This window comes from Notothenia coriiceps, unplaced genomic scaffold (assembly GCF_000735185.1).
Source record: "Notothenia coriiceps isolate Sejong01 unplaced genomic scaffold, NC01 NC01_scaffold00026612, whole genome shotgun sequence".
NCBI lineage: Eukaryota > Metazoa > Chordata > Actinopteri > Perciformes > Nototheniidae > Notothenia > Notothenia coriiceps.
The window spans coordinates 229,846-251,917 of NW_011359313.1; the positions used below are offsets into that span (position 1 = coordinate 229,846).

At 42.6% G+C, this 22,072-nt stretch overlaps 1 protein-coding gene across 2 annotated transcripts; it reads left to right on the top strand.

The window, feature by feature from the left end:
- Positions 1-718: 718 nt before the first annotated feature.
- Positions 719-21,899, top strand: vwf (von Willebrand factor). 2 transcript variants are annotated; one of them, XM_010784848.1, is made up of 53 exons: positions 719-849; positions 1,001-1,052; positions 1,207-1,350; positions 1,652-1,754; positions 1,869-2,077; positions 2,351-2,472; positions 3,685-3,904; positions 3,979-4,101; positions 4,185-4,296; positions 4,391-4,437; positions 4,540-4,676; positions 4,773-4,911; positions 5,443-5,543; positions 5,649-5,844; positions 5,916-6,131; positions 6,895-7,141; positions 7,247-7,341; positions 7,479-7,630; positions 7,747-7,850; positions 7,931-8,069; positions 8,202-8,336; positions 8,646-8,792; positions 8,887-9,027; positions 9,844-9,942; positions 10,040-10,196; positions 10,705-10,872; positions 11,010-11,145; positions 11,244-11,553; positions 11,752-12,904; positions 12,989-13,093; positions 13,512-13,655; positions 13,733-13,870; positions 13,996-14,160; positions 14,386-14,432; positions 14,522-14,699; positions 14,879-15,120; positions 15,204-15,393; positions 15,769-16,110; positions 16,196-16,434; positions 16,604-16,706; positions 16,840-16,911; positions 17,517-17,621; positions 17,754-17,959; positions 18,545-18,694; positions 18,782-18,898; positions 19,305-19,485; positions 19,869-19,909; positions 20,000-20,116; positions 20,394-20,492; positions 20,959-21,087; positions 21,171-21,210; positions 21,310-21,407; positions 21,580-21,899. In XM_010784848.1, exons 1-53 carry the CDS (start codon positions 844-846, stop codon positions 21,763-21,765), a joined length of 8,544 nt encoding a protein of 2,847 aa, XP_010783150.1. In that variant the 5' UTR covers positions 719-843; the 3' UTR covers positions 21,766-21,899. The 2 variants fall into 2 exon arrangements, with proteins under 2 accessions (XP_010783150.1, XP_010783151.1); XM_010784849.1 differs by lacking the exons at positions 4,391-4,437; positions 4,540-4,676; positions 4,773-4,911; ... (5 more) ...; positions 7,479-7,630; positions 7,747-7,850.
- Positions 21,900-22,072: the final 173 nt, after the last annotated feature.

Consider the following 22,072-nt stretch of genomic DNA (forward strand, 5'->3'; position numbering starts at 1 on the left):
TCAAACAAACAGAAAGTGACCAGAATTATCCTTCAGTTCAAAACACCAGTTTGTCAATATCATTCATTTTGGTAATTATATTGTATGCATGTGTGTTTTGTGGTCTGCATCAGAATTTTGAACCATCCCCTAATTTACCTATCAATGTGGGGTTTAGGAATTTAAACTAATGGTGTTATCCATGCATACATGATTTACTTAAAAAGAAAGGAAAAAACATTTTTTTATACGTACGTAAAGTTTGCACCCGAGAGCATTGACCCATACACTTTCCCAGGGTGTGTGTGTGTGTGTGTGTGTGTGTGTGTGTGTGTGTGTGTGTGTGTGTGTGTGTGTGTGTGTGTGTGTGTGTGTGTGTCTGAGAGAGAGATTTTGGCAGAGTTCAGTGTTGTGTTTGTGCACGTCTACCACCACAACAGTGTCATTGCGTGAGATATCTCCAGTAAGTGTGTTTTCCAAAAGGATTGTTTGGGTTGGCGTCGATACAGATACGTATGTGTAGACTAATCACTCAGCCAGGCGATCAGTGGGCATATCCTGGTATTGTCCTGCTGAGTGTGTTTGATGGTGTCAGTCTGCAGGCACTGAGATTTGGACTGAGTCATAGTCGGCCCTTTTTTATAAACCTGGCGAGGGCGGGGGTCTTAAAGGCCAGCTTTGGCGGCTGGGCGGGGTGGTATGCTCTTTCCTATAAAATAGATTCCAGGCAGGTTGAGCATTTTACCAAGTTCTGAATGTTGGACAACGACCATCACACACCGATCATTATGACATGACTGTGTGAGGTCAACATTTTGGATTGCATTTGCCTTTTCTTTGCAACTCTGTGGATTAACTGGAGACATGGAGGTAGGACTTGCTGCAGTTTAGAGAATTGAAGATTATTACTGTTATTAAAACAGCCGGCAGACAACTCAGAGTAATGTGATATTATAACAGGACATGATTCTGAAATATGTGATGCTCATGATAATGGAGAGCATATCTACATGTGTTTCAGGTGTGTATGAGGCGGTATTTGCGAGAAATCTGGGTTCTACTGCATCTGACATGTGAGTATCTGAAGGTTATTAATTTATTTTTGTTGTTTGCACTTAAAAGTCAAACTCTCTTATAGACCAATAATATGTGAAATGTTTCATATAAGATCTCCTCTTTTTGTACTCTCACTGACAGTTGCATATTGTGTCTTTTGCATGTGTTCAGCTTGCGTGGCAGCTTTGACAGGGAGATGCAGTCTCTTCGGACGGGACTACGTGCACACGTTTGATGGGGTTTTATATGAGTTTCCTGGAGATTGCAGCTATCTGCTGGCTGGAGACTGCAGCCATCGCTCCTTCACACTGCTGGGTGAGTCACACTCAGACAGTTCAATAAAAAATAAATAGATTTAAATTCTACAGGCATCTGATGCTCATCCAGTGCAGATCAGTGGCTTGTGCATAGTCACAGCCATGGGTTTGATTCTCACTGGGATATGTATGCCTCAATAGTCTAAGTACTTGCACGGACATTTAAAAAGCTTACTCATTTTCTCTCCCTTTTAATTTACTGATGACCCAGAGATCATCGTTGTTATCATTATGTTATTTCAAACTGTTATTGTCGGTTGAAGGTTTCATAATAAATTAAATGTATTTTCAACCCATAGGTGATTTTGCCAATGGCAAAAGAACTGGAGTCACTCTGTTTCTGGGGGATGCCTTCGAGCTGCACCTGTCTGTAGACGGACGGCTCTCACAAGGAGAAAAAAGGTTGAGATAGAGAATATTTAAGTAGTCGTGTAAAAATAATATAATTATGTGAGTAATCAAATTGTCTTAGTCGAAAAAATAAAATCACCCCATAGTGTGTCTCCTTTTTTGCAGACTATCTGTGCCCTACGCATCTCACGCTGTGTTTGTGGGCTCTGAGCTCGGCTTCTATAAGCTCTGGAGTGAGGAGTTTGGCTTCACTGTTACCATTGATAATGGAGCCAACATCGCCTTGACACTGACCAAACACCATGCAAACCGCACCTGTGGCCTCTGTGGCAACTTCAACTCTGCATCAGCTGATGAGTATACTGCGCAAGAGGGTAAGATCATTCAGGACAAAGGGGTAAAATCAACAATCTGTAACTTTGTATCTGGGATATTCGGATGTTTGAGAGCAAAGCAAGGGCAAGTTCCTTATTATTGGAATCAAGGAAAGGATTTGAGTCACCAGCACTCAGCAACAGGAAGAGTAGCAGCTCAGTACAGGAAAAGATAACAAGGTCAAAGAAAGCAAGAGGAACAGTAGTGGGAGGATGAGATTAAGGAGAAATCTTTCAACTTGTTTATATGTGTGTGTTTGTGTGTGTTTTCAGGATTCCTAACAGATGACAGTTATGATTTTGCTAATTCGTGGGCAGTGAAGGGGGCCGATCAGTCATGTCGACGTGTCTCAAAACCCAGCCAGTCTTGTAACAGCACCAAAAAGAGTTCAACGGTGAGAGAACAATTTATACACAGATACATATACACACATCTACACACATGTTGACATTGTAAGTTCTAGTTCGACTTGGTACAGTACTGTGTAAAAAAATATTGTAATAGGGAAGAATTGTTGAACAGTTTCTAAATATCTGATCATTTTACTTAGAAATCTGGATTTTGCCTTACAAACTCTAAAATGAAATGGAAAACATACTGTTAAATTATCTTGGGGTGCCTTGATGGCCTAGAGATGAAGGTGCCAACTCTCTATGTTGCATATCATTACAAATCTAGCTTTTCCCTTATTTCCAGTTATCTCCCTTTTTGTATCTGTCTAATTTAATGAAATCTCCCAGGAATATCATAATTGTGTCTTGCAAAAGCCTTATAATTGTAACTATGCCAGTCAAACCGTTAGCTTGTGTTGCCCAATATCGATTCAGAAACCTTATTTTTACATTTCATAATTTTTCCCCTGGTGCAAATGGGCTTTCAGGTACAATAGGTACGAGTTTTGTTAAAAAGGAACAGCTGGCGAGTAACAGATCTGACAGGTGTGAGTGCGGTTCTGTAACATGTTTACTGTAGACGTTGTGTGTGGGCTGATCACTGAAAATCAGCCATATTTAGCAAGAACATTTTGTCCACATGAACACCCACGTTTGATGAAACCAGTAAAGGCTACATGACAGTGTGAAACCATCGGGTGTCATCAGCTTCTCCTTCACTAACCGCAAACTGATCCTGCGTCTCTAAACAAAATGGTGCTCCAGTGTAACTGGGATTCATGTAGTAGCTCCCAAAGTCAGAATATTAAATATTGGTTTAAGCTTAAGATATATTCATTGATTGAGTATTTGTTTTATAATTTAAACTTACTCTCTGTTTGCCTAACTTATTTTATGGTTTACAAATCATCAACATTCTGTTTCCATCATGATGACACTAGAAGCCCATCTTCATGTTTACCTAACAAATGTCATTTTTAAAATCCTTTATCCCTTATTTACATAAGCTGGCAAGACATGACAGCCCATGCATGATAACTGAAGAGTACTTCTGTTTTCAGTCATAAACAACTAGGGTCTTAAAAGCAAACAAAAATGAACATCACTATCAGCTACTATACACAAAACTTTTTTTTATTTCATCTGATATGTTGAAATGGTTTGACCACATTGCTTCCTTGTAATTAATTTTGCATGCATGTGTGTTTATGTAGATTTTGTCCAGCTGCAGTGTGTTGCAGACGTCCACTGTGTTTCTGCACTGTGCCCACCTGGTCTCTCCCGAGGCCTTCCTTATTCTGTGTCAGGGGGAGGTGTGTCACTGTGACCAGAGGGAGGCAGAGGACTGTTACTGTCCAATCCTGTTGGAATACGCTCGAACGTGCCACGCCCACGGGATACTTCTGCGTGGCTGGCTGGAGGAGAGCCAGTGCTGTAAGTTTGTCAGTCATTACATAGGCAGTCACAAGTTATAAAGTCACATTTATAACCATAATTTATGTGTTCAGTCCCCAAGTGTCCAATTGGGATGCAGTACAGTGAATGCACCAAGTCCTGCTCCACAACCTGCCACAGTCTCAACATCCAGGAAGTCTGCAAGGAAGAGTGTGCGGATGGCTGCACCTGTCCTGGTAACCTCTCACTCACTGCATCTCCCTTGTTTTACTTTCTGTCACTCTGTTACTAACACACATGGTGTGCGTTTGTGTCTCAGTGGGCAAGGTTTTGGACGGTAACCGCTGTGTGGAGGTATCTCAGTGCTCCTGTGTGCACATGGGACGACATTTCCCTCCAGGATCCTCTATCTCTCAGGACTGCAACACCTGGTGAGGGAGGAATTACATGCAGAAACATGTATTAATACACAGATACAGATGTACTGCTATATTAAAATGTTTCCTGACATTTTTTTCCCTGCAGTGTGTGCCGTCACGGCTCGTGGGAATGCACCAATGAAGGCTGCCCGGGTAAGATTGACGTACTGTAGTAGTACCTGACTTTCACATACTACTGGTATATTACGTCCTGAGTTGCTAATTTCCAGTGTTATGTCTTTGTTTTATGTGTAGCTGAGTGCTTGGTGGTGGGCCAGTCTCACTTCAAGACCTTTGATAACAAGTTCTTCACTTTCACTGGTCACTGTCAGTTTCTGCTGGCAAGAGACTGCACAGAGAACATGTTTTCTGTCATTATTGAGAACGTACAGGTAATGGATGTTTTCTTTGATTATTTGTATCTCTTACTTTCCTGCCACTAGCTGCTTGACACTTACAGAATTGAGGCTGTTGATTTTGTGTTTCAGTGTGCAGATGATCAGGATGCTGTGTGCACACGCTCAGTGACACTCAGCCTGTCCTCTCTGGAAGACATGACAGTGAAGCTAAAGCACGGAGGAATTGTCTCTGTCAACAGCATGGACATCCAGACCCCGATGCTTCATGGTATGCCACTTTGGCACAATAGTGAATATATTTCGCAAGCCTCTAATCAAACTACGGTATACTGTATATGGTGATAAATAATATATAATATCTTTCATTATTCATTATTTATTCATAGTGTACTTCAAAATGCATGTTATAAAGTCCTTCTCAACCACAGCTTTACTGTATATGAACAGACAAGTCATAAATCATATTTGTAAGAGAAAGATAAAACAATTATTATACTACACATAAAATAAAGTACAGTCAAATATTGCACTTCAACCTATTGTATTTTGAAGAGGCAAAACATTGGCTCTAAGATATGAAAACACATTTTTCCTCCTAAAATCATTGAAGGAATGTAGTCAACACCAGTATATAAACATAAATAAAAAACACTTTTAGTCTAATGGATTCCTCAATAACATTTTGGTCATTAGCATCAGCACTGAAATGTAAGTTGTTGGAATCACTTTTAGTTGTTTCAAATGTTTACAACAACATTATATTAAATCCATCAAGTTAGCTCACTGTACACTTTAACAGGGCGTCTGCAAATCCAGAGATCTGCGCAGTCCTCAGTGCGTGTGAAATTTGGAGATGACCTTCGTCTGGACTGGGATGGGCGAGGCCGAGTCCTCCTAAAGGTATTAGAAAAGCCAATTTAATGGAAAAAGTATTTGAATTTCAGCATTGGTACATATGTTATAAGATGAGCAAACATGTTTACTGAACCCTGTCTTCCTCCACAGCTGGGACCCCGATGGGCAGGACAGACTTGTGGTCTCTGTGGAAACTTTAATGGTAACCAAGGTGATGACTTCCTGTCTGGATCTGGTCTGGTTGAGGCGAGTCCTCAGGCATTCGGCCAGGCATGGAGGATCAATGGAGACTGTGAATCTATCCACAGACATGAGACTGATCCATGTGCCATCAACCCCAAAAGAGGTATGACACACATATAGAGGAAAACATAACCACAGATTTGACAACAAATTCACCTCTGCTGCTTCTTTCAGTGCGTTTTGCAGAAGAGGCGTGTTCGGTGATGATGTCAGACGTGTTCAGCCCGTGCCACTATCTGGTGAACCCGGGTCCGTTCCAGCGGTTCTGTCGGTATGATGTGTGCGCTTGTGTGGACGGGGAGGAGTGCCTGTGCTCTGCTCTGTCTGCGTACGCTGCAGCCTGCACTGCCAGAGGAGTGCTGCTCAGCTGGAGGTCTCCCTCACTCTGCGGTAACTCTCACACTGAAGCACACACAGCTGATCTTTCATATGCACATACAATGGTAAACATCCAAACATTCCTTTTTTTTAGAATAGCATTGTAGAGCGAACGTAAAAGTCTATTATGTTGTTTAGCTTTAATCACGTATAAGTAGTTGTATATTAGAAAATCAGCAATCTCATTTAAAGCTGTCTACGTCAGTGAAGTTAGTTTTAGGTTGGACATTTGTTTTAGTTTTAGGTTGGATATTTGACAGACCTTCTTCTTTTCGTTACAAAATAAACATATTTATAGAACTAATCCAACAATAAATCCAAAGAAAAGAGGTGTGTCCAGTGTAGTGATACTATCTAGTATATGAAATGACTAATGAAAAAGCGGTGCCACATAAGACCCTTTTAATTATAAATGTTTTAACGTAATTTTACTAATATTGGCACCTAGCATTAAGTGTAAGTTAAAGTGTTTTTTTTCGTTTCAAACACTTATTTATTGATGATCCATAAGTGAATCCCTGAGGTTAAGAGAGAGGGCTCAGATGTGCTGACAGTCTGTGAAGGGAGAAGAAGCCACTAGATTCGGAGTGGATGTCCAACCTTAAACTAAGCATACTGCGTTTAGGAAATTGTAAAATAACAATCATTACAAAAAGCAAAGATCTGACACAATTCCAGGGACAGAAAAATCAGGAAAATACTATATATATTAGAGATAATGACACTGAGAATTTAACTGAGAATATATCCCTAACCCTCCTTGATGTGATGTCAGAGCTGGAGTGCACTGGAGGCCAGGTGTATGAGGCCTGTGGGAGTGCGTGTGAGCGTACGTGCCGTGCTCTGTCTGGCGCTGAGGCAGGATGTGAGGGGGAGAGGGTGTGTGAGGAGGGCTGTTTCTGTCCTGCTGGAAAGTACCTGAGCGACTCCGGAGAATGTGTGACAGCTGACCTGTGCTCCTGCCTGCACGATGGACAGCTTTACCAACCCAGTGATGTTTACGCAGATCATAACAGCATCTGGTCAGTGACTGTGTGTTTTCAAAGATTTAGCTGATTAAGATATACTAATGGATATTTTGTTTTATACATACGCTATCATTTTTTGTCTGCTTTTCTTGTGTTTAGCTATTGTGAGAATGGCTCCATGCGCTGTAGCTCCCCTGAAATGAGCACACTACTGTCTGACCTCTTCTATGATGACGACCTGGCCCCATCCAGAGGTACGATTTCAGGAGCCCTATTGAATGTCTGTGTGTTTTACATTTTCTTATAGTCCACTCTCTATGTGGTATCTTGAGTTTGACCATTTGTATTTGACATGAAACTTGTGATTTGAATATTGTTTTTGTGTGTGCAGAGCGCCGGTCAGCCCAGTGCCCTCCCCCACTCGACCGCACAGAGTGTGAAGCAGGGGAAAAAGGACTTGAGTGTGCCAGAACCTGCCAGAACCTGGACCTGCCCTGCGTCAGCCTCGCCTGCATCCCTGGGTGCCTCTGTCCAGCCGGCACAGTAGGTTGTGTGTGTGTGTGTATGTGTGTGTGTGTGTGTGTGTGTGTGTGTGTGTGTTTGCCTGTTTGTGTGTATAAAGCTCAAAACATCTTGATTGACAAACGGATTGATTTCAGGTACGTCACCGCAGAGGCTGCATTGCACCTGAACAGTGTCCCTGTTACCATAACAACAGGCCATATGCATCAGGACAGAGCATCTCTGTGGACTGCAACACCTGGTAAAATTATTGTTTGCACGTATGGATATCAAGGGGAATACCTGCAATGTGTTTCCTTATTGAGCTTTTCTTGTTTTCAGTGTATGTGAGAACAGGAAGTGGCGCTGCACAGAGAAGGTGTGCGATGGGGTCTGCCGCACCGTGGGGGAGGGGCATTACATCTCTTTTGATGGCCTCAAATACTCCTTCCCTGGCCTCTGCCAATATGTCTTGGTCCAGGTAAGAGAAAGACATCCAATAAGAGCTCTAGGGTGGATGCACAGTAAGCTGGTGAAAACAAAAATGCAACATGGACTTATTTTCCTTTAAGTAACTTTTCATTCTCCCCTTTACTACTTTCACTCTCAACAGGATAGCTGTAATGGCGAAGAGGGTTCATTTAGAGTGCTGGTGGAGAATGAGGCCTGTGGAATTGTGGGACATCGCTGTGCAAAAGCTATCACAATCTTCTACCAGGGAGGGTTGATTGTTTTGCAACATGGAGAGGTAACACATGCGCACACACACATATGTAGTTGGTAAGTGATTTAGTGTGTCATGGCCGTATTTACTAAAAAAACACTTTCAACAAGATATTAAACATGGACATAACTTCTTACATGGACACTACAAAGCAAACATACAACGTTGTCTCCTGTCCCAAGCCTAACTAGTAAGATCATTTGCAATAAAAGTTTTCCTTTCTGGAACACAACTCAAGTTTTTCTTCCAAAAGAAAAGTAATTGCATTTGGCACAGTAGCAAACTGCTTGATGATGGTCTGTTCATCTATGTTGGGATCTTTCTCTCCTCTAGGTGAAGATGAAGAGGCCGGTGCTACAGAGCTCACAGGTGGAGATTGTTAAATCTGGTCAGTTTTACACCGTGCTGCTGGGGAAACACATTTCTCTCAGCTGGGACAAGGGAACTCGCCTTCTGGTCCACATCTCAGCAACATACAGGGTGTGTATGTGTTATAACACAACCTTTGACAGTTTTGCTTGTTTTATCCACATCAATTTGTATGGTGTCTTTTATGTTACATACATGTGTGTAGGACCGGGTTTGTGGCCTGTGTGGTAACTTTGACGGGAACGTCAACAACGACTTGGTGAGCAGCAACAACCAGCTGGAGGTCGACCCCTCACACTTCGGGAACTCCTGGAAGGTTGTTCCCAGCTGTGCAGATGTAACACAGGTAAAGTCTATTCTTAGAGTAAAGGGCCGGTTCTCTTAAAGTAAAAGTTATATGTTCTCTTTTGCTTTGGTTTAAGGTCAATTTAGGGCCATCTCTTTTAATATAACTGGCTAGATGGGGTTGTACATAAAATACCTGCATCACGGTTCCATACATGGTCCTTTTATTGTTTTTGGGTAAGTATAAATAAACCAGATGGGCTGTCAATATGCAAGATGATACATTTGATAGGAAATGAAGCAGACTCCATGTTCACTGTGACGGATTACCCACCTCAGGCAAGTCTGTGCAAGTTGAGTTTTAACAGCCTGATTTGAAAACAATGCCCTCCCGAAAGGTTTGAAACCAACCTTGAAATGTAAATTATGCTTTGGAAAATGGTTTGCTACCATGCAAAGTATGAATGATTCGTAGTTAATGTTCTGAAAAATGATTGATTGGACTCTTAAGTCAGACATGCTGTTTTATATAGGCTGTGTGAAGAAGAGATACCAGAACTACAACAAAAGATTCACTTGTGATAAATATTTATGTGTACCAAACTGTGCAATATCATTTCATATGTGCAATGATGTGAATTCAAGCATTCATGCTTTATATTTTGTCTCCTAATTATGTTTAACTTTTTATGTTGTTTACTTAATAATTGTATATGTTTTTGTTTATTACTGATGCCATTAATTCCACTATGCCTCACACTGCAAAATACCACACTGTGAGAATAATAAGGATAGATATTATTTCAAGCTTTTCTAGTATAGGATAAGATGTAGATACTGTTGCACTGAATGTGTGTGTGTGTTCTTGTGTGTATAGATACCTCTGCCTTGCAGCGATAACATTGTAAAGCTGATAACAGTGGAGCAGTCATGTCGAGTGATCACTGGTCCTCCCTTTAAAGAATGCAACAGCCAGGTGAGTGTTATTACAGACAGAATTTAAACGTAATGTCCCGTGACACCACATGCATTGTAAGGTTCATGCCCTTGGTCATTTGCCCTTGTGTCTGTAGGTGGATGCAGAGCCATATGTAGAGATGTGTGTGGAGGCAGCATGCTCTTGTCCCTCAGTGGGCGACTGTGCATGTTTCTGTGATGTCATCGCGGCCTACGCTCAGGCCTGCTCAGAGCGGGGGGTGTCCGTCCGCTGGAGATCCAATGATCTTTGTCGTAAGTGTGTAAAATGTCTCCAAATGTCATTTTCTGTTTGGAATAAACTTTACTGTCAAAGAAACATCTCGACTTGTTAATAGTGTTTTCTGAGTTAAGAATTTTAGCCGAGACACAAAGTCTGCTCCCATGCGGCTCCTCTGCTTTTTTTAGCACACTTTTTCAATACTGCTGTTATTTTCCTACATGAAGCATTTTGTGTTATCAACTAGACTTAAGAGTTCTTTATTAACTAGTTATTGGGTTTAAGTAATGGTACCAGGTTGTTGATTTTCACTCAGATCAGGATTTATACTCTTTGAATGTGATGTTCTGAAAATCTCCTCTTAATGATCTAGTTGTGAAAATGTACTTGTTTTTTTTACATTTCTAAATACTTTATCATCCTCAGATCGTCTTTATCTTGAAGAAAGATACTTATATGTAGTAAGGAATAGTCAAAAGCAGTGGCCACATTTTGTTGCACGATCAATACAATAGTATAAAAATGTAACTTCTGTTTCCTTAGCAATAAGCTGTGAGGAGCTGAACCCCAGGAGCCCAGGTTTGGGGGAGGAGTTATGCCAGTGGAGATTTAATGCTTGTGGTCCTGCCTGTCCAATCACCTGCCAGCACCCAGATCCCCTCCACTGTTCACTCGATTGTGTGGAAGGTTGCCATGCCTACTGCCCCCCAGGTGCCAAAAATACTGGATATACACTAAATGCAAATAATTTGAACAATATTTGTAAATACTGAATAAATATAATTGGATCTATTATTGTACAAATCGGCAAACCGTTTAGATGAGTTATATTTATTTTAATCTTTTAGGCCAACTACTGGATGAGGTGGCCATGCGTTGCGTGGAACCCTCTCAGTGTCAGGTGTGTGTCCATGAGGGTCAGAGAATTTCCCACGGAAACAAGATCATCCTGAACCATGATGACCCCGCCCACTGCAAAATATGGTAGTACAACACAAGTCTGCACATTTTGGATTTGTCATCAATGCTTTCTAATTTGATTATTTGCAGAATTTAAGATGATTTATATTTATTTTCCAAAGTCACTGTGAAAACAACACACTGAGCTGTGAAGTGTGTGCCTCCTCCGCCATCTTCATCACTCCGACACCAACCCCCACCTATGGCGCCTTCACGACCCTGCCCTTTACCACCATGATGCCTGAGGGCACGTGTGACCGCGCCATGGATCTGGCCTTCCTATTGGATGGTTCAAAAGCCCTGACCGAAGACGAATTTCATGCGACCAAAGAGTTCATACTCGGAGTGGTTGAACGATTCCGCATGGGCTCGGCTCACACTCGGGCCACAGTGCTGCTTTACCACTCTGGAGTCAAAACATATGACCTGCAGGTAGATAACTGTATATTACTGTATATATGTGTGAGACAAGAAAGTGTGTATTCTTACCCAAGTGTGAAGTTCTGCATGATGCACTCTGTGGAATAATTGATCAAACTAATTTAGCCCATAAACTTGCTGACTCGTGGAAACTATAACAATAATTAATGCCTGGGGAATCTTCCTGTTTTCCCTAATTTATGCTTGTAGGTTCAGAAGTGGCTGTTTAAGAAGACCGTGCGTGAGCTGCATTACACAGGAGGAGATGCAGCCTTCTTGGATGAAGCTGTCAAGTATCTAGTGATCAACATCTACGACAAAAACAAGCGTGACAAGGCTGGCCGGGTTGCCATCATCTTAACTGCTAGTGCCAACCCTCGCCCCGTCCGTGCTGTGGTCAAGATGCTCCGCAAGAAAGCCATCACCACCCTCACAGTGGCCCTGGGTCCCGGGGTAAACATGGGGCAGATTAATGACATCACCAAGGCAAACCCAGAAAACAGGGCGTATGTGTTGAGCAGCACAGGCGAGCTGTCCGATCGAATGTTAGAGCTGACAGATTACCTCTGCACCCTGGGGATGGAGCCTGAGGTGGCCAAACCTCCAGCGCCAAAGTCCATTTTGCAGGGCACCACCACCACAACCCTGGCCCCTCATCTGGAGTCCAACCCAACACGACATCTCCCCAACACTCCTACGTCCACAACCCCTTCTGGCTTGTCTCCCGTCACCACATCGCCGTCTTCCACCCCTCCAGCCAAAGATGTGACCTTCATCCTAGAAGGCTCTGATGCAGTCGGCGAAGTCAACTTTAACAAGTCACTTCTCTTCCTGGAGGAAGTTATCTCAAAGCTGACGGAGGAAGAAGAGTACATTCGTATCACTGTGATCCAGTACTCGGTAACGGTCACTGTAGAGATCCGTCGGTGGGAGTTGAGACGCCAGAGTACCCTGCTGCGACAACGACTGAGGGAGATTCGTTGGAGGGGTGGAAGTCAGACCAACACAGGCACAGCTGTCACTACCACCTTTCAAGAAATGGCTACAGTAAGGCCTTCCCGCGGCCCCACACCTCCTCAGCTGGTCTTCCTCGTGACAGAAAACCCGCCTACTGACACTGTGACCCGCCCGCTTTCTACGAGCACCCACACACAAGTCTATCCCATTGGTGTTGGACCAAAGATACGAGAGACTGACTTGCTACCATTCAGCTACCCTCAGCGGCCGCTGCTTGTTGACGACTACAACCATCTGACAACCCTGGTCCACCGTGTAGTCAACATCACAAAAACCACAGTCAGGCCCCGTTCTCCTACTCTGCCTCCCCTCGTCCTCACAACACTCTCCACCCTGCCGCCCTCAGGTACAGAAAAACACACTTGCTTCAATCATTCAGTCCACCATGAGTCCTTGGCTTGTAATAATTTGTGAGCTTATCTTTGTCCAGTGCCGTGTCAGAAGCCTGTGGATGTGTTGTTCCTGTTGAAGGCTGGAGAGCAGTTTGAGGACATGAAGACCTTTGTCAAAGCTTTCATCAATAATGCAGACATAGGTAGGTGTGACCCGGCCCCTAAATACCCTACCACATTTTAAATGTAATATGGACTGCATCTCACTGATGTAATATATTATTATAAGTTCTACCTGTTTTTAATCCTTCTGTCTTTCACAATGACATTTCAAAAGAAAATTGGAAAAACTACCTGGAACTGAGATTCTTTGCAGCTTAACTGTTTTATTATTGCTCAAATCAAAAGTGGTTTAACAGGAATGTACTGAATTACTTACTGTTGTGAGATCACCCAATTATCTGTATGCCTCTGCACTGACTAGAGCCGTGGTTAACAATTTCTATAAAACGACAACATTGCATTTAAGGTACAAATCGACTACATATTTGTATATAATCAACCAGGTTGTAACTCTCTCTCGTGCATTTCTATAATGATCTAACTTGTTTATGTGTGCAGGGCTGAATGGCACTAGGGTGAGTGTGCTTCAGTATGGAGTCACCAACACAGCAGAGCTCACGTGGAAAGAGGAACAAAGCAAACCCCACCTCCTGAAGCTGGTGGAGAGAATACCAAGCCGGACTTCTGCTGCCCCAGCACTAGGTAGTGGACATGTACACTTACACGTGCACACACATTAAAGCAGACACACACACACTCACTGCCCTGTCTGTCTGCAGGCTCTGCGCTGCGATACGCTGTGCAGACGGCCATCTCCAGCGGTGGGAGAGTCGGTGTAGCCAAGGCCGTGGTGATGCTGGTGACTGACAAATCAGCTGATGATGTCAAAGAAGCAGCTAACGAGGCACTGGCAGCAGGTAATTAAATCACTATTGACATGTTTAACATTTTCTCCTCAGTTAAAAAACCATTTGGTATGTTTCCATCATTCATCTTCCTGTGTAGTGTCACTTAAAAGTACCTGATAAGTGTTTTTCCTCAGGTGTATCAGTGTTCCCCATCGCGGTGGGACAAGGCTATGACAGGAGCGAGCTTGGTGTGATCGGTCGCCACGGCAATGAAGACAACACTCTGCACTTGAACAGCATGGATCAATTACTGATGGTGCTAACTCTGGACCACGGTTTCATAGAGAGAATCTGTAGAGGTGCTTACCTCTCACACACACACACACACACACACACACACACACACACACACACACACACACACACACACACACACACACACACACACACACACACATGCAGTTTATTTTTTCCTAGTAAAAATAATGTTATGAATAAATACATCTGTTCTTAAATATATATATTATAATATATAACTTGTGTTAATTGATCATAATGCTATTGGTCATTGCTTCATTTCTCAGCTGGTCCTCCAGGACTGTGTGTAGATGATAATGGGAATGAGAGAAAGGTGAGTAAGGCCTGCTGAGGTTGAATAAAAGCAGTTCAGAAACCTTTTACAGCCCATACAGCAATACTTAGTCTGTTTATGTTTTTCAGCCTGGTGAATCATGGCTGCTGGAGGACGGCTGCCACTCTCTCCTCTGCCACCCCAGTGGAGCTGTGACATTACAAAACCACAAAGTCAGCTGTGACAGACTGGAGCCTCCGGCCTGCAGTAACAACATGCCACCTGTCAGAGTCCAGGAGACCTGTGGCTGCCACTGGGAATGCCCTTGTATGTACATCAGAAGTATAAAATAGCTTCTAAACTTGCATTCAATGTAACCCTTCTATATTCGGTGCACAACATTTTCCATGTGGGTTGCTAACAATGACACTTGCATTCCAGTCTATTTATACCAACTGTTAAGGGATCATGTGTCTCTCTCCTCCTCCCGCCTGCTGTGTTTACAGGCATGTGTATGGGCAGCTCCACCAATCATGTTGTGAGGTTTGACGGCTTGGCGCTCAGGCTGGATGGGGAGGGTTTGTGCTCCTATACACTTCTCACTGTCAGCAAAAACATCAGTGAAGGGTCAGAGGTCAAACTCCACAGCGGGCCATGTCAGGACTCAGCGAATTACAACCAGGTCTGCATGAAAGCCATGGAGGTTATCCATGGGCCGCATACATTGCTGCTGAAGGATGATATGACGGTAAGCTGTGTGTGTTGCTAAAGTGAATCAATACATGTGAGTCTATGAAGGGTCATTTACTAACTATGTGTCTGTTGGAGCAGGCAGTGATTGATAGAGAAGAGCTTTCGCTGCCGTGGCGGTTCGCTGGCCTAGAGCTGGTGCGTTATGGAGGAGTGATGTTGCAGCTGAAGTCCGACCACGGCTACGTCCTGACTTTCACTCCTCAGAGCAACGAGTTTACCATCACGCTGCTCAGCTCCACCACCTCAGGCCACACTGCTGGACTCTGCGGTAACACACACTGAACATAAACATAAACACTTCAGTTCACTCTCTCCAATATTGAAGATGTTAAGATAAAGTATTTTATAAGACTTAATCTATGCATGAAAAAGACTTGTCAATTTCAAATTAGGCTTTTAGTGCTAACAGCCCAAGCCACTGTAATAACAATGCTGTGAAATCAGCATCTTGAAATGCTACCTGTGTGCATGGATTATCTTTGCAAAGGACAAGTGCTCACTAACACAGATTTGGAAAAGAATGTTGTACATTATTAAAGATAAAAAAAGCTTTGTACATAGAAAAAGTATTTAAAACTAAACTGTAACACTGTCCCCTTCCTCTGACCTCTGACCTCGCTCTCTCTCTCTCTGTTTCTTCCAGGTGCCTGTGGAGAGGAGAAATTGAACATCCTATCTTTACGTAATGGCAGCTCGACCGCTGACCAGCCCTCCTTTGTCTCAGACTGGACCGTGGCTGCAGATGAGGGTGTGTGTCTTCCAAAGCGCAGGGCAGTGTGTGTGCTCGGAGCATCGATGGGATGTCAGGCCCTGCGTTCTGAAGTGTTTGAACCGTGCCACGCACATATTCCTGTCCAGGTGTTCCTTGCCAAGTGTGATGAGCAGGCATGCGAGGAGTCAGATGTGTGTGAGCTCATGTCTGCCTATGCACGCCTCTGTAGACAGAGAGGTGTGTGTGTGGACTGGCGAACGCCCCACCTCTGTCGTAAGTAAGATTTATGATTCAATTCAGCGGACGCAGTTTAACACCCAGTCCGAGCCTAAACTTCAGCCTGGTCTTTGTGTCACAGCGTTACAGTGCCCCAGCTCCATGGAGTATGAAGCCTGTCGGACAGGGTGTGTGGACGATTGTGGCAGCACGCAGAGGTTGCGAGGCGACTGGCCGGTTGCCAGGGGTAACGAGTCATCCTGCATTGACACGCCTACAGAGGGCTGTTTCTGCACTAGAGGGACGGTTTTGCATCACGGCCAGTGTGTGTCACCAGAAGCATGTAGGCAGTGTGTTGACCAGAAGGGACGCACATATTCGGTGAGACTCATGAGGAACATCTAAATTACCATCTTAATTACAGAAGCACATGCTGGTAGAATTGGATGTGCCCACCATTGAAGTGTTCACCATTAAAACTGTGCTGTGATCGCCCTCTAGTGTCTATTCCTAATATAACCAATACAAATGGTTTGCTTTGTTTGTACAGCACATGCAGAGTTGGGTACCAGATGAGAACCCATGTTTAATTTGCATGTGTTTGGACCAACAACACATCAACTGCACTGCCCGGCCCTGCAACGATGTCAAAGGCAAGCAGCCGTTGCGTTACTGCTGCTCATTCTCATACAGTAGATCTGGTTTAGCAAACAATTATCCAAAAAATAATGGCAGTGTTGTATTAAGATGTCACCCTTTAATGATCATGTGTGTATGTGTGTGTAGCTCCAGTATGTGGACCCTGTGAGATCCTGAGAGAGAGGAGAGAGTCAAAGTGCTGCCCAGAGTACGAGTGTGGTATGTAAATAACAATATGTGACATTATTAAAACGTTCCTATTTCCACACCAATATTACAGGAGCCTCATCAAATGAGAGCAGGAAGAACAGACCAGTCAGTCTTCGATAAAATATAACATTATATTGTGTAATATAATGATATATTTTATGTGAGTGCATGCATTGCTTGTTTTTTTATCTTAATGTGTGCACATGTATAAATGTGTCTGTTGATTGTGTATATATAGGATATACATATTTTATACATATTTGTATTTTTATATTCAGGATTGTGGGAAACGGTATTTCGATCCCTCCGTCTGTACACACAAACTGAAAGATTGACAATAAAGTTGACTTTGACTTGACTTTGACTTTGATTGTAATAAAGTCAAGTCATAGTCAATTAAATCGATTACTACTGACAAATGAATAAACCTCTTCCACCTGTGTGAAGAAATAGCTCATTAAAAAATAATCTAAATAAGGAAAGAAACATTGAAATCATTAATTCAAATGATTATCTGTGTTTTTCAGCGCTCTGTATTTAACAGAGATGGATTGTTCCTGGAGAGTAAATCCTCGCCCCACTTTAACATGCCGTATCACTCTGTGCATTTTCAGTGTGTGATCTGGTGACGTGTGACCTGCCTGAAGTTCCTCGCTGTGAGGACGGTCAGACTGTGGTTCTGAAAAACCCCGGGGAATGTCAACCTATACACGAGTGCGGTATGCCTTTTTCAGATTCTCTGTGATGTTCCAGCTCTGATTTTCTCTGGCACACATACAGACATGAAACAGAGCACACATCCATTTGATCTCTTTTACATTTTTCCTTTCATCTCTTTTCCCACTTCACAGTCTGCAAAAAGGAAGAGTGTGCTCTGCAAGCTCCCCCCGCTTGTCCCGCACATCGTCAACTGTCAGAGAGAAAAACAAAGTGCTGTGACGTGTTTGAATGTGTGTGTAACTGCCAGAACTCCACACACACCTGCCCTGCTGGGTTCATCACTTCCTCTTCTACCAACGACTGCAGCTGCACAGAAACCAGCTGCCTGCCGGACAAGGTGTGTGAAGAGCAGTGGTGGAGGTCTCGAGGAATCTGAAGTATTCTAGTAAAAGTATTCCCCTGTGACTGCTGTACTATCATTAGGGTTATTATAGATAAACACATTTATAACCAGGGTTTGAATGCTGTAGCTGGTTAAGGTAGATGTCATCTTAAAGGAATGCAAATAATGATTATTTTTATGAATTCCTTTTTCTTTTTTATTAATCTCCTGATTATTTTCTCTTTTACTTTTTATCAAAATGAGGATATTGGTGAGAAATACGAGAACAATCACACAGAGCCCCAATTAACTCCTTTGTGCTCATCCATCAGCACAAAATTACCGGAAAATGATTTGCGTGTTCTGTATGCCAATTAATATTTATGTATATTAATGTAATATTTGCTTCCTAAATGTAATTGGGTAAAAGTAGAAAGAGGCATGATGAGGAAGACTCAAGTACCTGACATTTCTAAATAAAAAAACAGGCCTTGTTTAGATGTAGTTAGTTACATATTGTGCTTGTCAACATGCATCGGTTCCTATTTCTGTGCTGTTACTGTTGAAACTATCCTGTTTTATCATCATGTGTCTCTCCAGGTATGCGTGGTTGGTTCCGTGGTCCACCCATTGGGGAGTGAATGGGAGGAAGGATGCGAGAAGTGCAGTTGTACCCAGCTACAGGACAAAGACACATCACTGCACATTGCTCAGTGTACACCGCCTGTGTGTGATCGAAACTGCCCTCAGGTGGGACACACACATATTAAACATTCACATTTGCTTTATGCTTCTATACCTTTATTGTAACTCATATATGTTTATTGTGTATTTCAGGGCTCCACGTACACTCCATCAAACGGAGAGTGCTGTGGGAAGTGCACACCGAGCAGCTGTGTGGAGTCAGCGGGGGAGATGCGAGGGGACAATCTGTTGAGGCAAAACCTCAGACATGTATGTGTGCAGAGAAATCATACACGCATGAACAATATAGGAAACCAATTCATTCTAATGTTTGTTTTTTGTGTAATTGTCAATGCGCGCTGTGTAGGGTGTTAGGTGTAGAATTTCATTTACAGCTGACTGTTTGGATGTTTTAAAGAGGGGCTGTATGTAGTACCTATCCATAGTCAATGTATTACACAAAGTAGATGGGCCTCTGCATGATCCGAGTTTTGAAAAAAAAGACACCAAATAAGGGGTGGCTGACCACCTTTACAAGATCCAAACATTCTCTTTAAGAAGCCTTTAAATAAATGGGGGATTATATGTCTTGCTCTATGTACAGATAAATTCAACACTTCTGCATTTTCTTTCTCTCTTATATTCACTTTTATCAAATATCTGTGTCTGTCTATAGGTGGGAGAGGTGTGGCAGTCCCCACATGAAAAATGTGTGTTACATCAGTGTCTGAAAGTAAAAGACGAGGCGTTCATCTCTGCAACAAACGTCAGCTGCTCTGCTTTGGACACTCCTTCCTGCCCGCTGGGAACAGAGTTACGCTGCAACACCGAAGATTGCTGCCCCCGCTGCCATTGCGGTAAACTCACATTCATAAACATCATTTAAAAAAGGACTCAAACACACCATTTGATAAAGCAGGGTGGCATTAGGAGACTGACCTTCCACTAGCATGCATTATTTCATTTTCCTGAATCATCATGCTGTCACTCATACACTTTACTGAGGTGCAGATGCAGGGTCTGTCCAGCAGGTGACTCTCTCACACCGGTGTCATCCCAGAGCCTGTTAATAATAATAATAATAGTAACTTGAATTTATATAGCGCCTTTCATAACCTCAAGGTCGCTTTACAAAGAAACATACAAGGACAAGACATAAAACATAAAAAACATAAACATAACCATTACCTGTCCTTAATATGAATGGCAAATGTATTTTTTTGTGCTTTTCTCTTTACAGCTCCAATGAATGCTTGTGTCCTGAACAACACTGTGATAGGAGTAAGTCATGTGCACAAGAAAAGCACTCTTTTTCATATAAGAGCCTTTAAAATAGTTCCTTCACTGCTCCATGTGTGTGTGTTTGTGCAGGCAGGAGAGAAGCTGATGATGGACGTGTGTACACAATGTGAGTGTACGGTGGAGGATGGTGCCGTGAAGAAATACCGGCTGTCCTGCAGGAGTATGAGTTGTCCCATTTGCCCCATGGTAACCAACATCCCGTCATTATTTTGTATTACCACCATTATCCTTTGTCATCATAATTATTTTCATGACTAACCATTCAAATCGAACTTCCATCATTTCCATCAAAGATCCTTTAATCCACTGACCACATTCCCTCTCTACTCATCAACACATTTTAAACTCATATTTTTCTATGATTCACTCCATTCACAGAGGTAAGTAGAGAACTGTTTATTTGGAAAAAAATGGCCGTAAAAAAATGCCTATATAAAGACCATATTAATCCAATTGTTTTCAGGGATACACTCTTCAAAAGGAGGAAAACGCTTGCTGTGGTCGATGTGTTCCCACTGCCTGCTTCATGCAAGGGCCGGATGGAAATCTGATCAGTTTGCAGGTAGGTGCTCAGCAGCAAAGGACATGCCTGGATCATTAACTGAAAGTTAAACAAATTGAATTCAAGTAATAATGTTGATGTTGAAAGCAGCAGAAATAACACATTGTAAAATCGAATGTTTTGGACGAATCAGTACTGATTCTGCAACAAGGCTGTAAAATAATAAATGTTGTATACTATATCATACAACTGCATACTGCAATACACTATACTATACTATGTTATACCATACTGACTAGCGCTAGACTGCACTATGTTATATTAAACCACAATTAACTACACTTTCTTTAATCAATAGAGTAGTGCCAATAAAATAAGATATGATATAGTAAAAGTTGGTTTTTGCATCAGATTAGTGATATTTTGTCTTCAGCTGTTTGCTTTGGTACATTTCAAATGGCAAGAATTGCTTTTCAGCATTATGCATAAAAACTGTATTTGTATGTGTGTGCATGTCTCTCTTCAGGTGAACACCACTAGCGAGGACGGTTGCAACCTGTATAGCTGTGGTGTGAACAGTAAAGGCGATCTTGTTCTGCAAACCAAAATTACCACCTGCCCTCCTTTCAACCGCCAGACGTGCCTCGACCAGGGGGTACGATGCTACACAAACTGCCCATACATACTGACATCTACCCTTACTTCTCTGTTAAATGTTTCTCTCCTGTGGGATTTCAGGGGAAAGTCAGTCAGATTGGAACAACCTGCTGTGAAATGTGTAAGTATTAATTAAGTAATGTGACCTTTGCAAGATTGGTACAGTGTTTAAAAAAATGTGAACGCTGTGATTTTAATAAGAGTGTGTGCATATGTGAAGGTACGGAGCCAGAGTGCCGTAGGACAGCAGGAACGCTAAACTACATCAAATTGGATGACTGCCAGTCAGAGCACCAAATAGAATTGCATTACTGTGAGGTAAGAAACTACAGACACGCACAGGGTGATTATTACTTCCCATCCCCTAGGATTAGCCTGCAGAGTTCAATGAAATCGTTTTTTAACACTGTCCCTCCTTCCCACCCTCCTCTCTCACCCTGTGTCGCTGTCCATCTGTCTCTGTCTGTCCATCTGTTCGTCCGTCCATCAGGGCAAATGTCGCAGTAAGTCCATGTACTCCCTGGAGAGCGCTGCAGTGGAGCAGGAGTGTGTGTGCTGTGCTGCTGTGGAGACGGAGCCTCTCGATGTTCCCCTGCTCTGTGCCAATGGCACCCACAGCCACCAGACTGTCCTGTCTGTCACTGCGTGTGACTGTATGTCCAAACACTGCACCTAGAGAGGAAGGAGAGGAGGGATAAGTGAGTTATAAGGTTATAAATGTAAACGTATTGTGTATATCCACATCAAATGTACCCACATACAATGATAAGAGCAACAATAACAATAAAACAAACTTGCCAATTTCCATGAGCCCTTTTTGTCTGTGTCTGTTGAAATCTACATGCTGGAGATTGATATCTGTTTACATGTTTGAATAATTCAAAAATGATATAGATTCTTATAAAGATGTAATGCTTTTTCATACCTAGATCTTGCAATTTCAAATGATCATAATTGAATTTCCTGTGGTTTTGACTGCTACT

Bases quoted from the DNA above. Each gene is read 5' to 3' on its own strand.
- vwf (XM_010784848.1), top strand. The intron at 1,053-1,206 runs GTGAGTATCTGA...GCATGTGTTCAG, and splicing joins GGTTCTACTGCATCTGACAT to CTTGCGTGGCAGCTTTGACA. The intron at 19,486-19,868 runs GTAAACTCACAT...TTCTCTTTACAG, and splicing joins CTGCCCCCGCTGCCATTGCG to CTCCAATGAATGCTTGTGTC.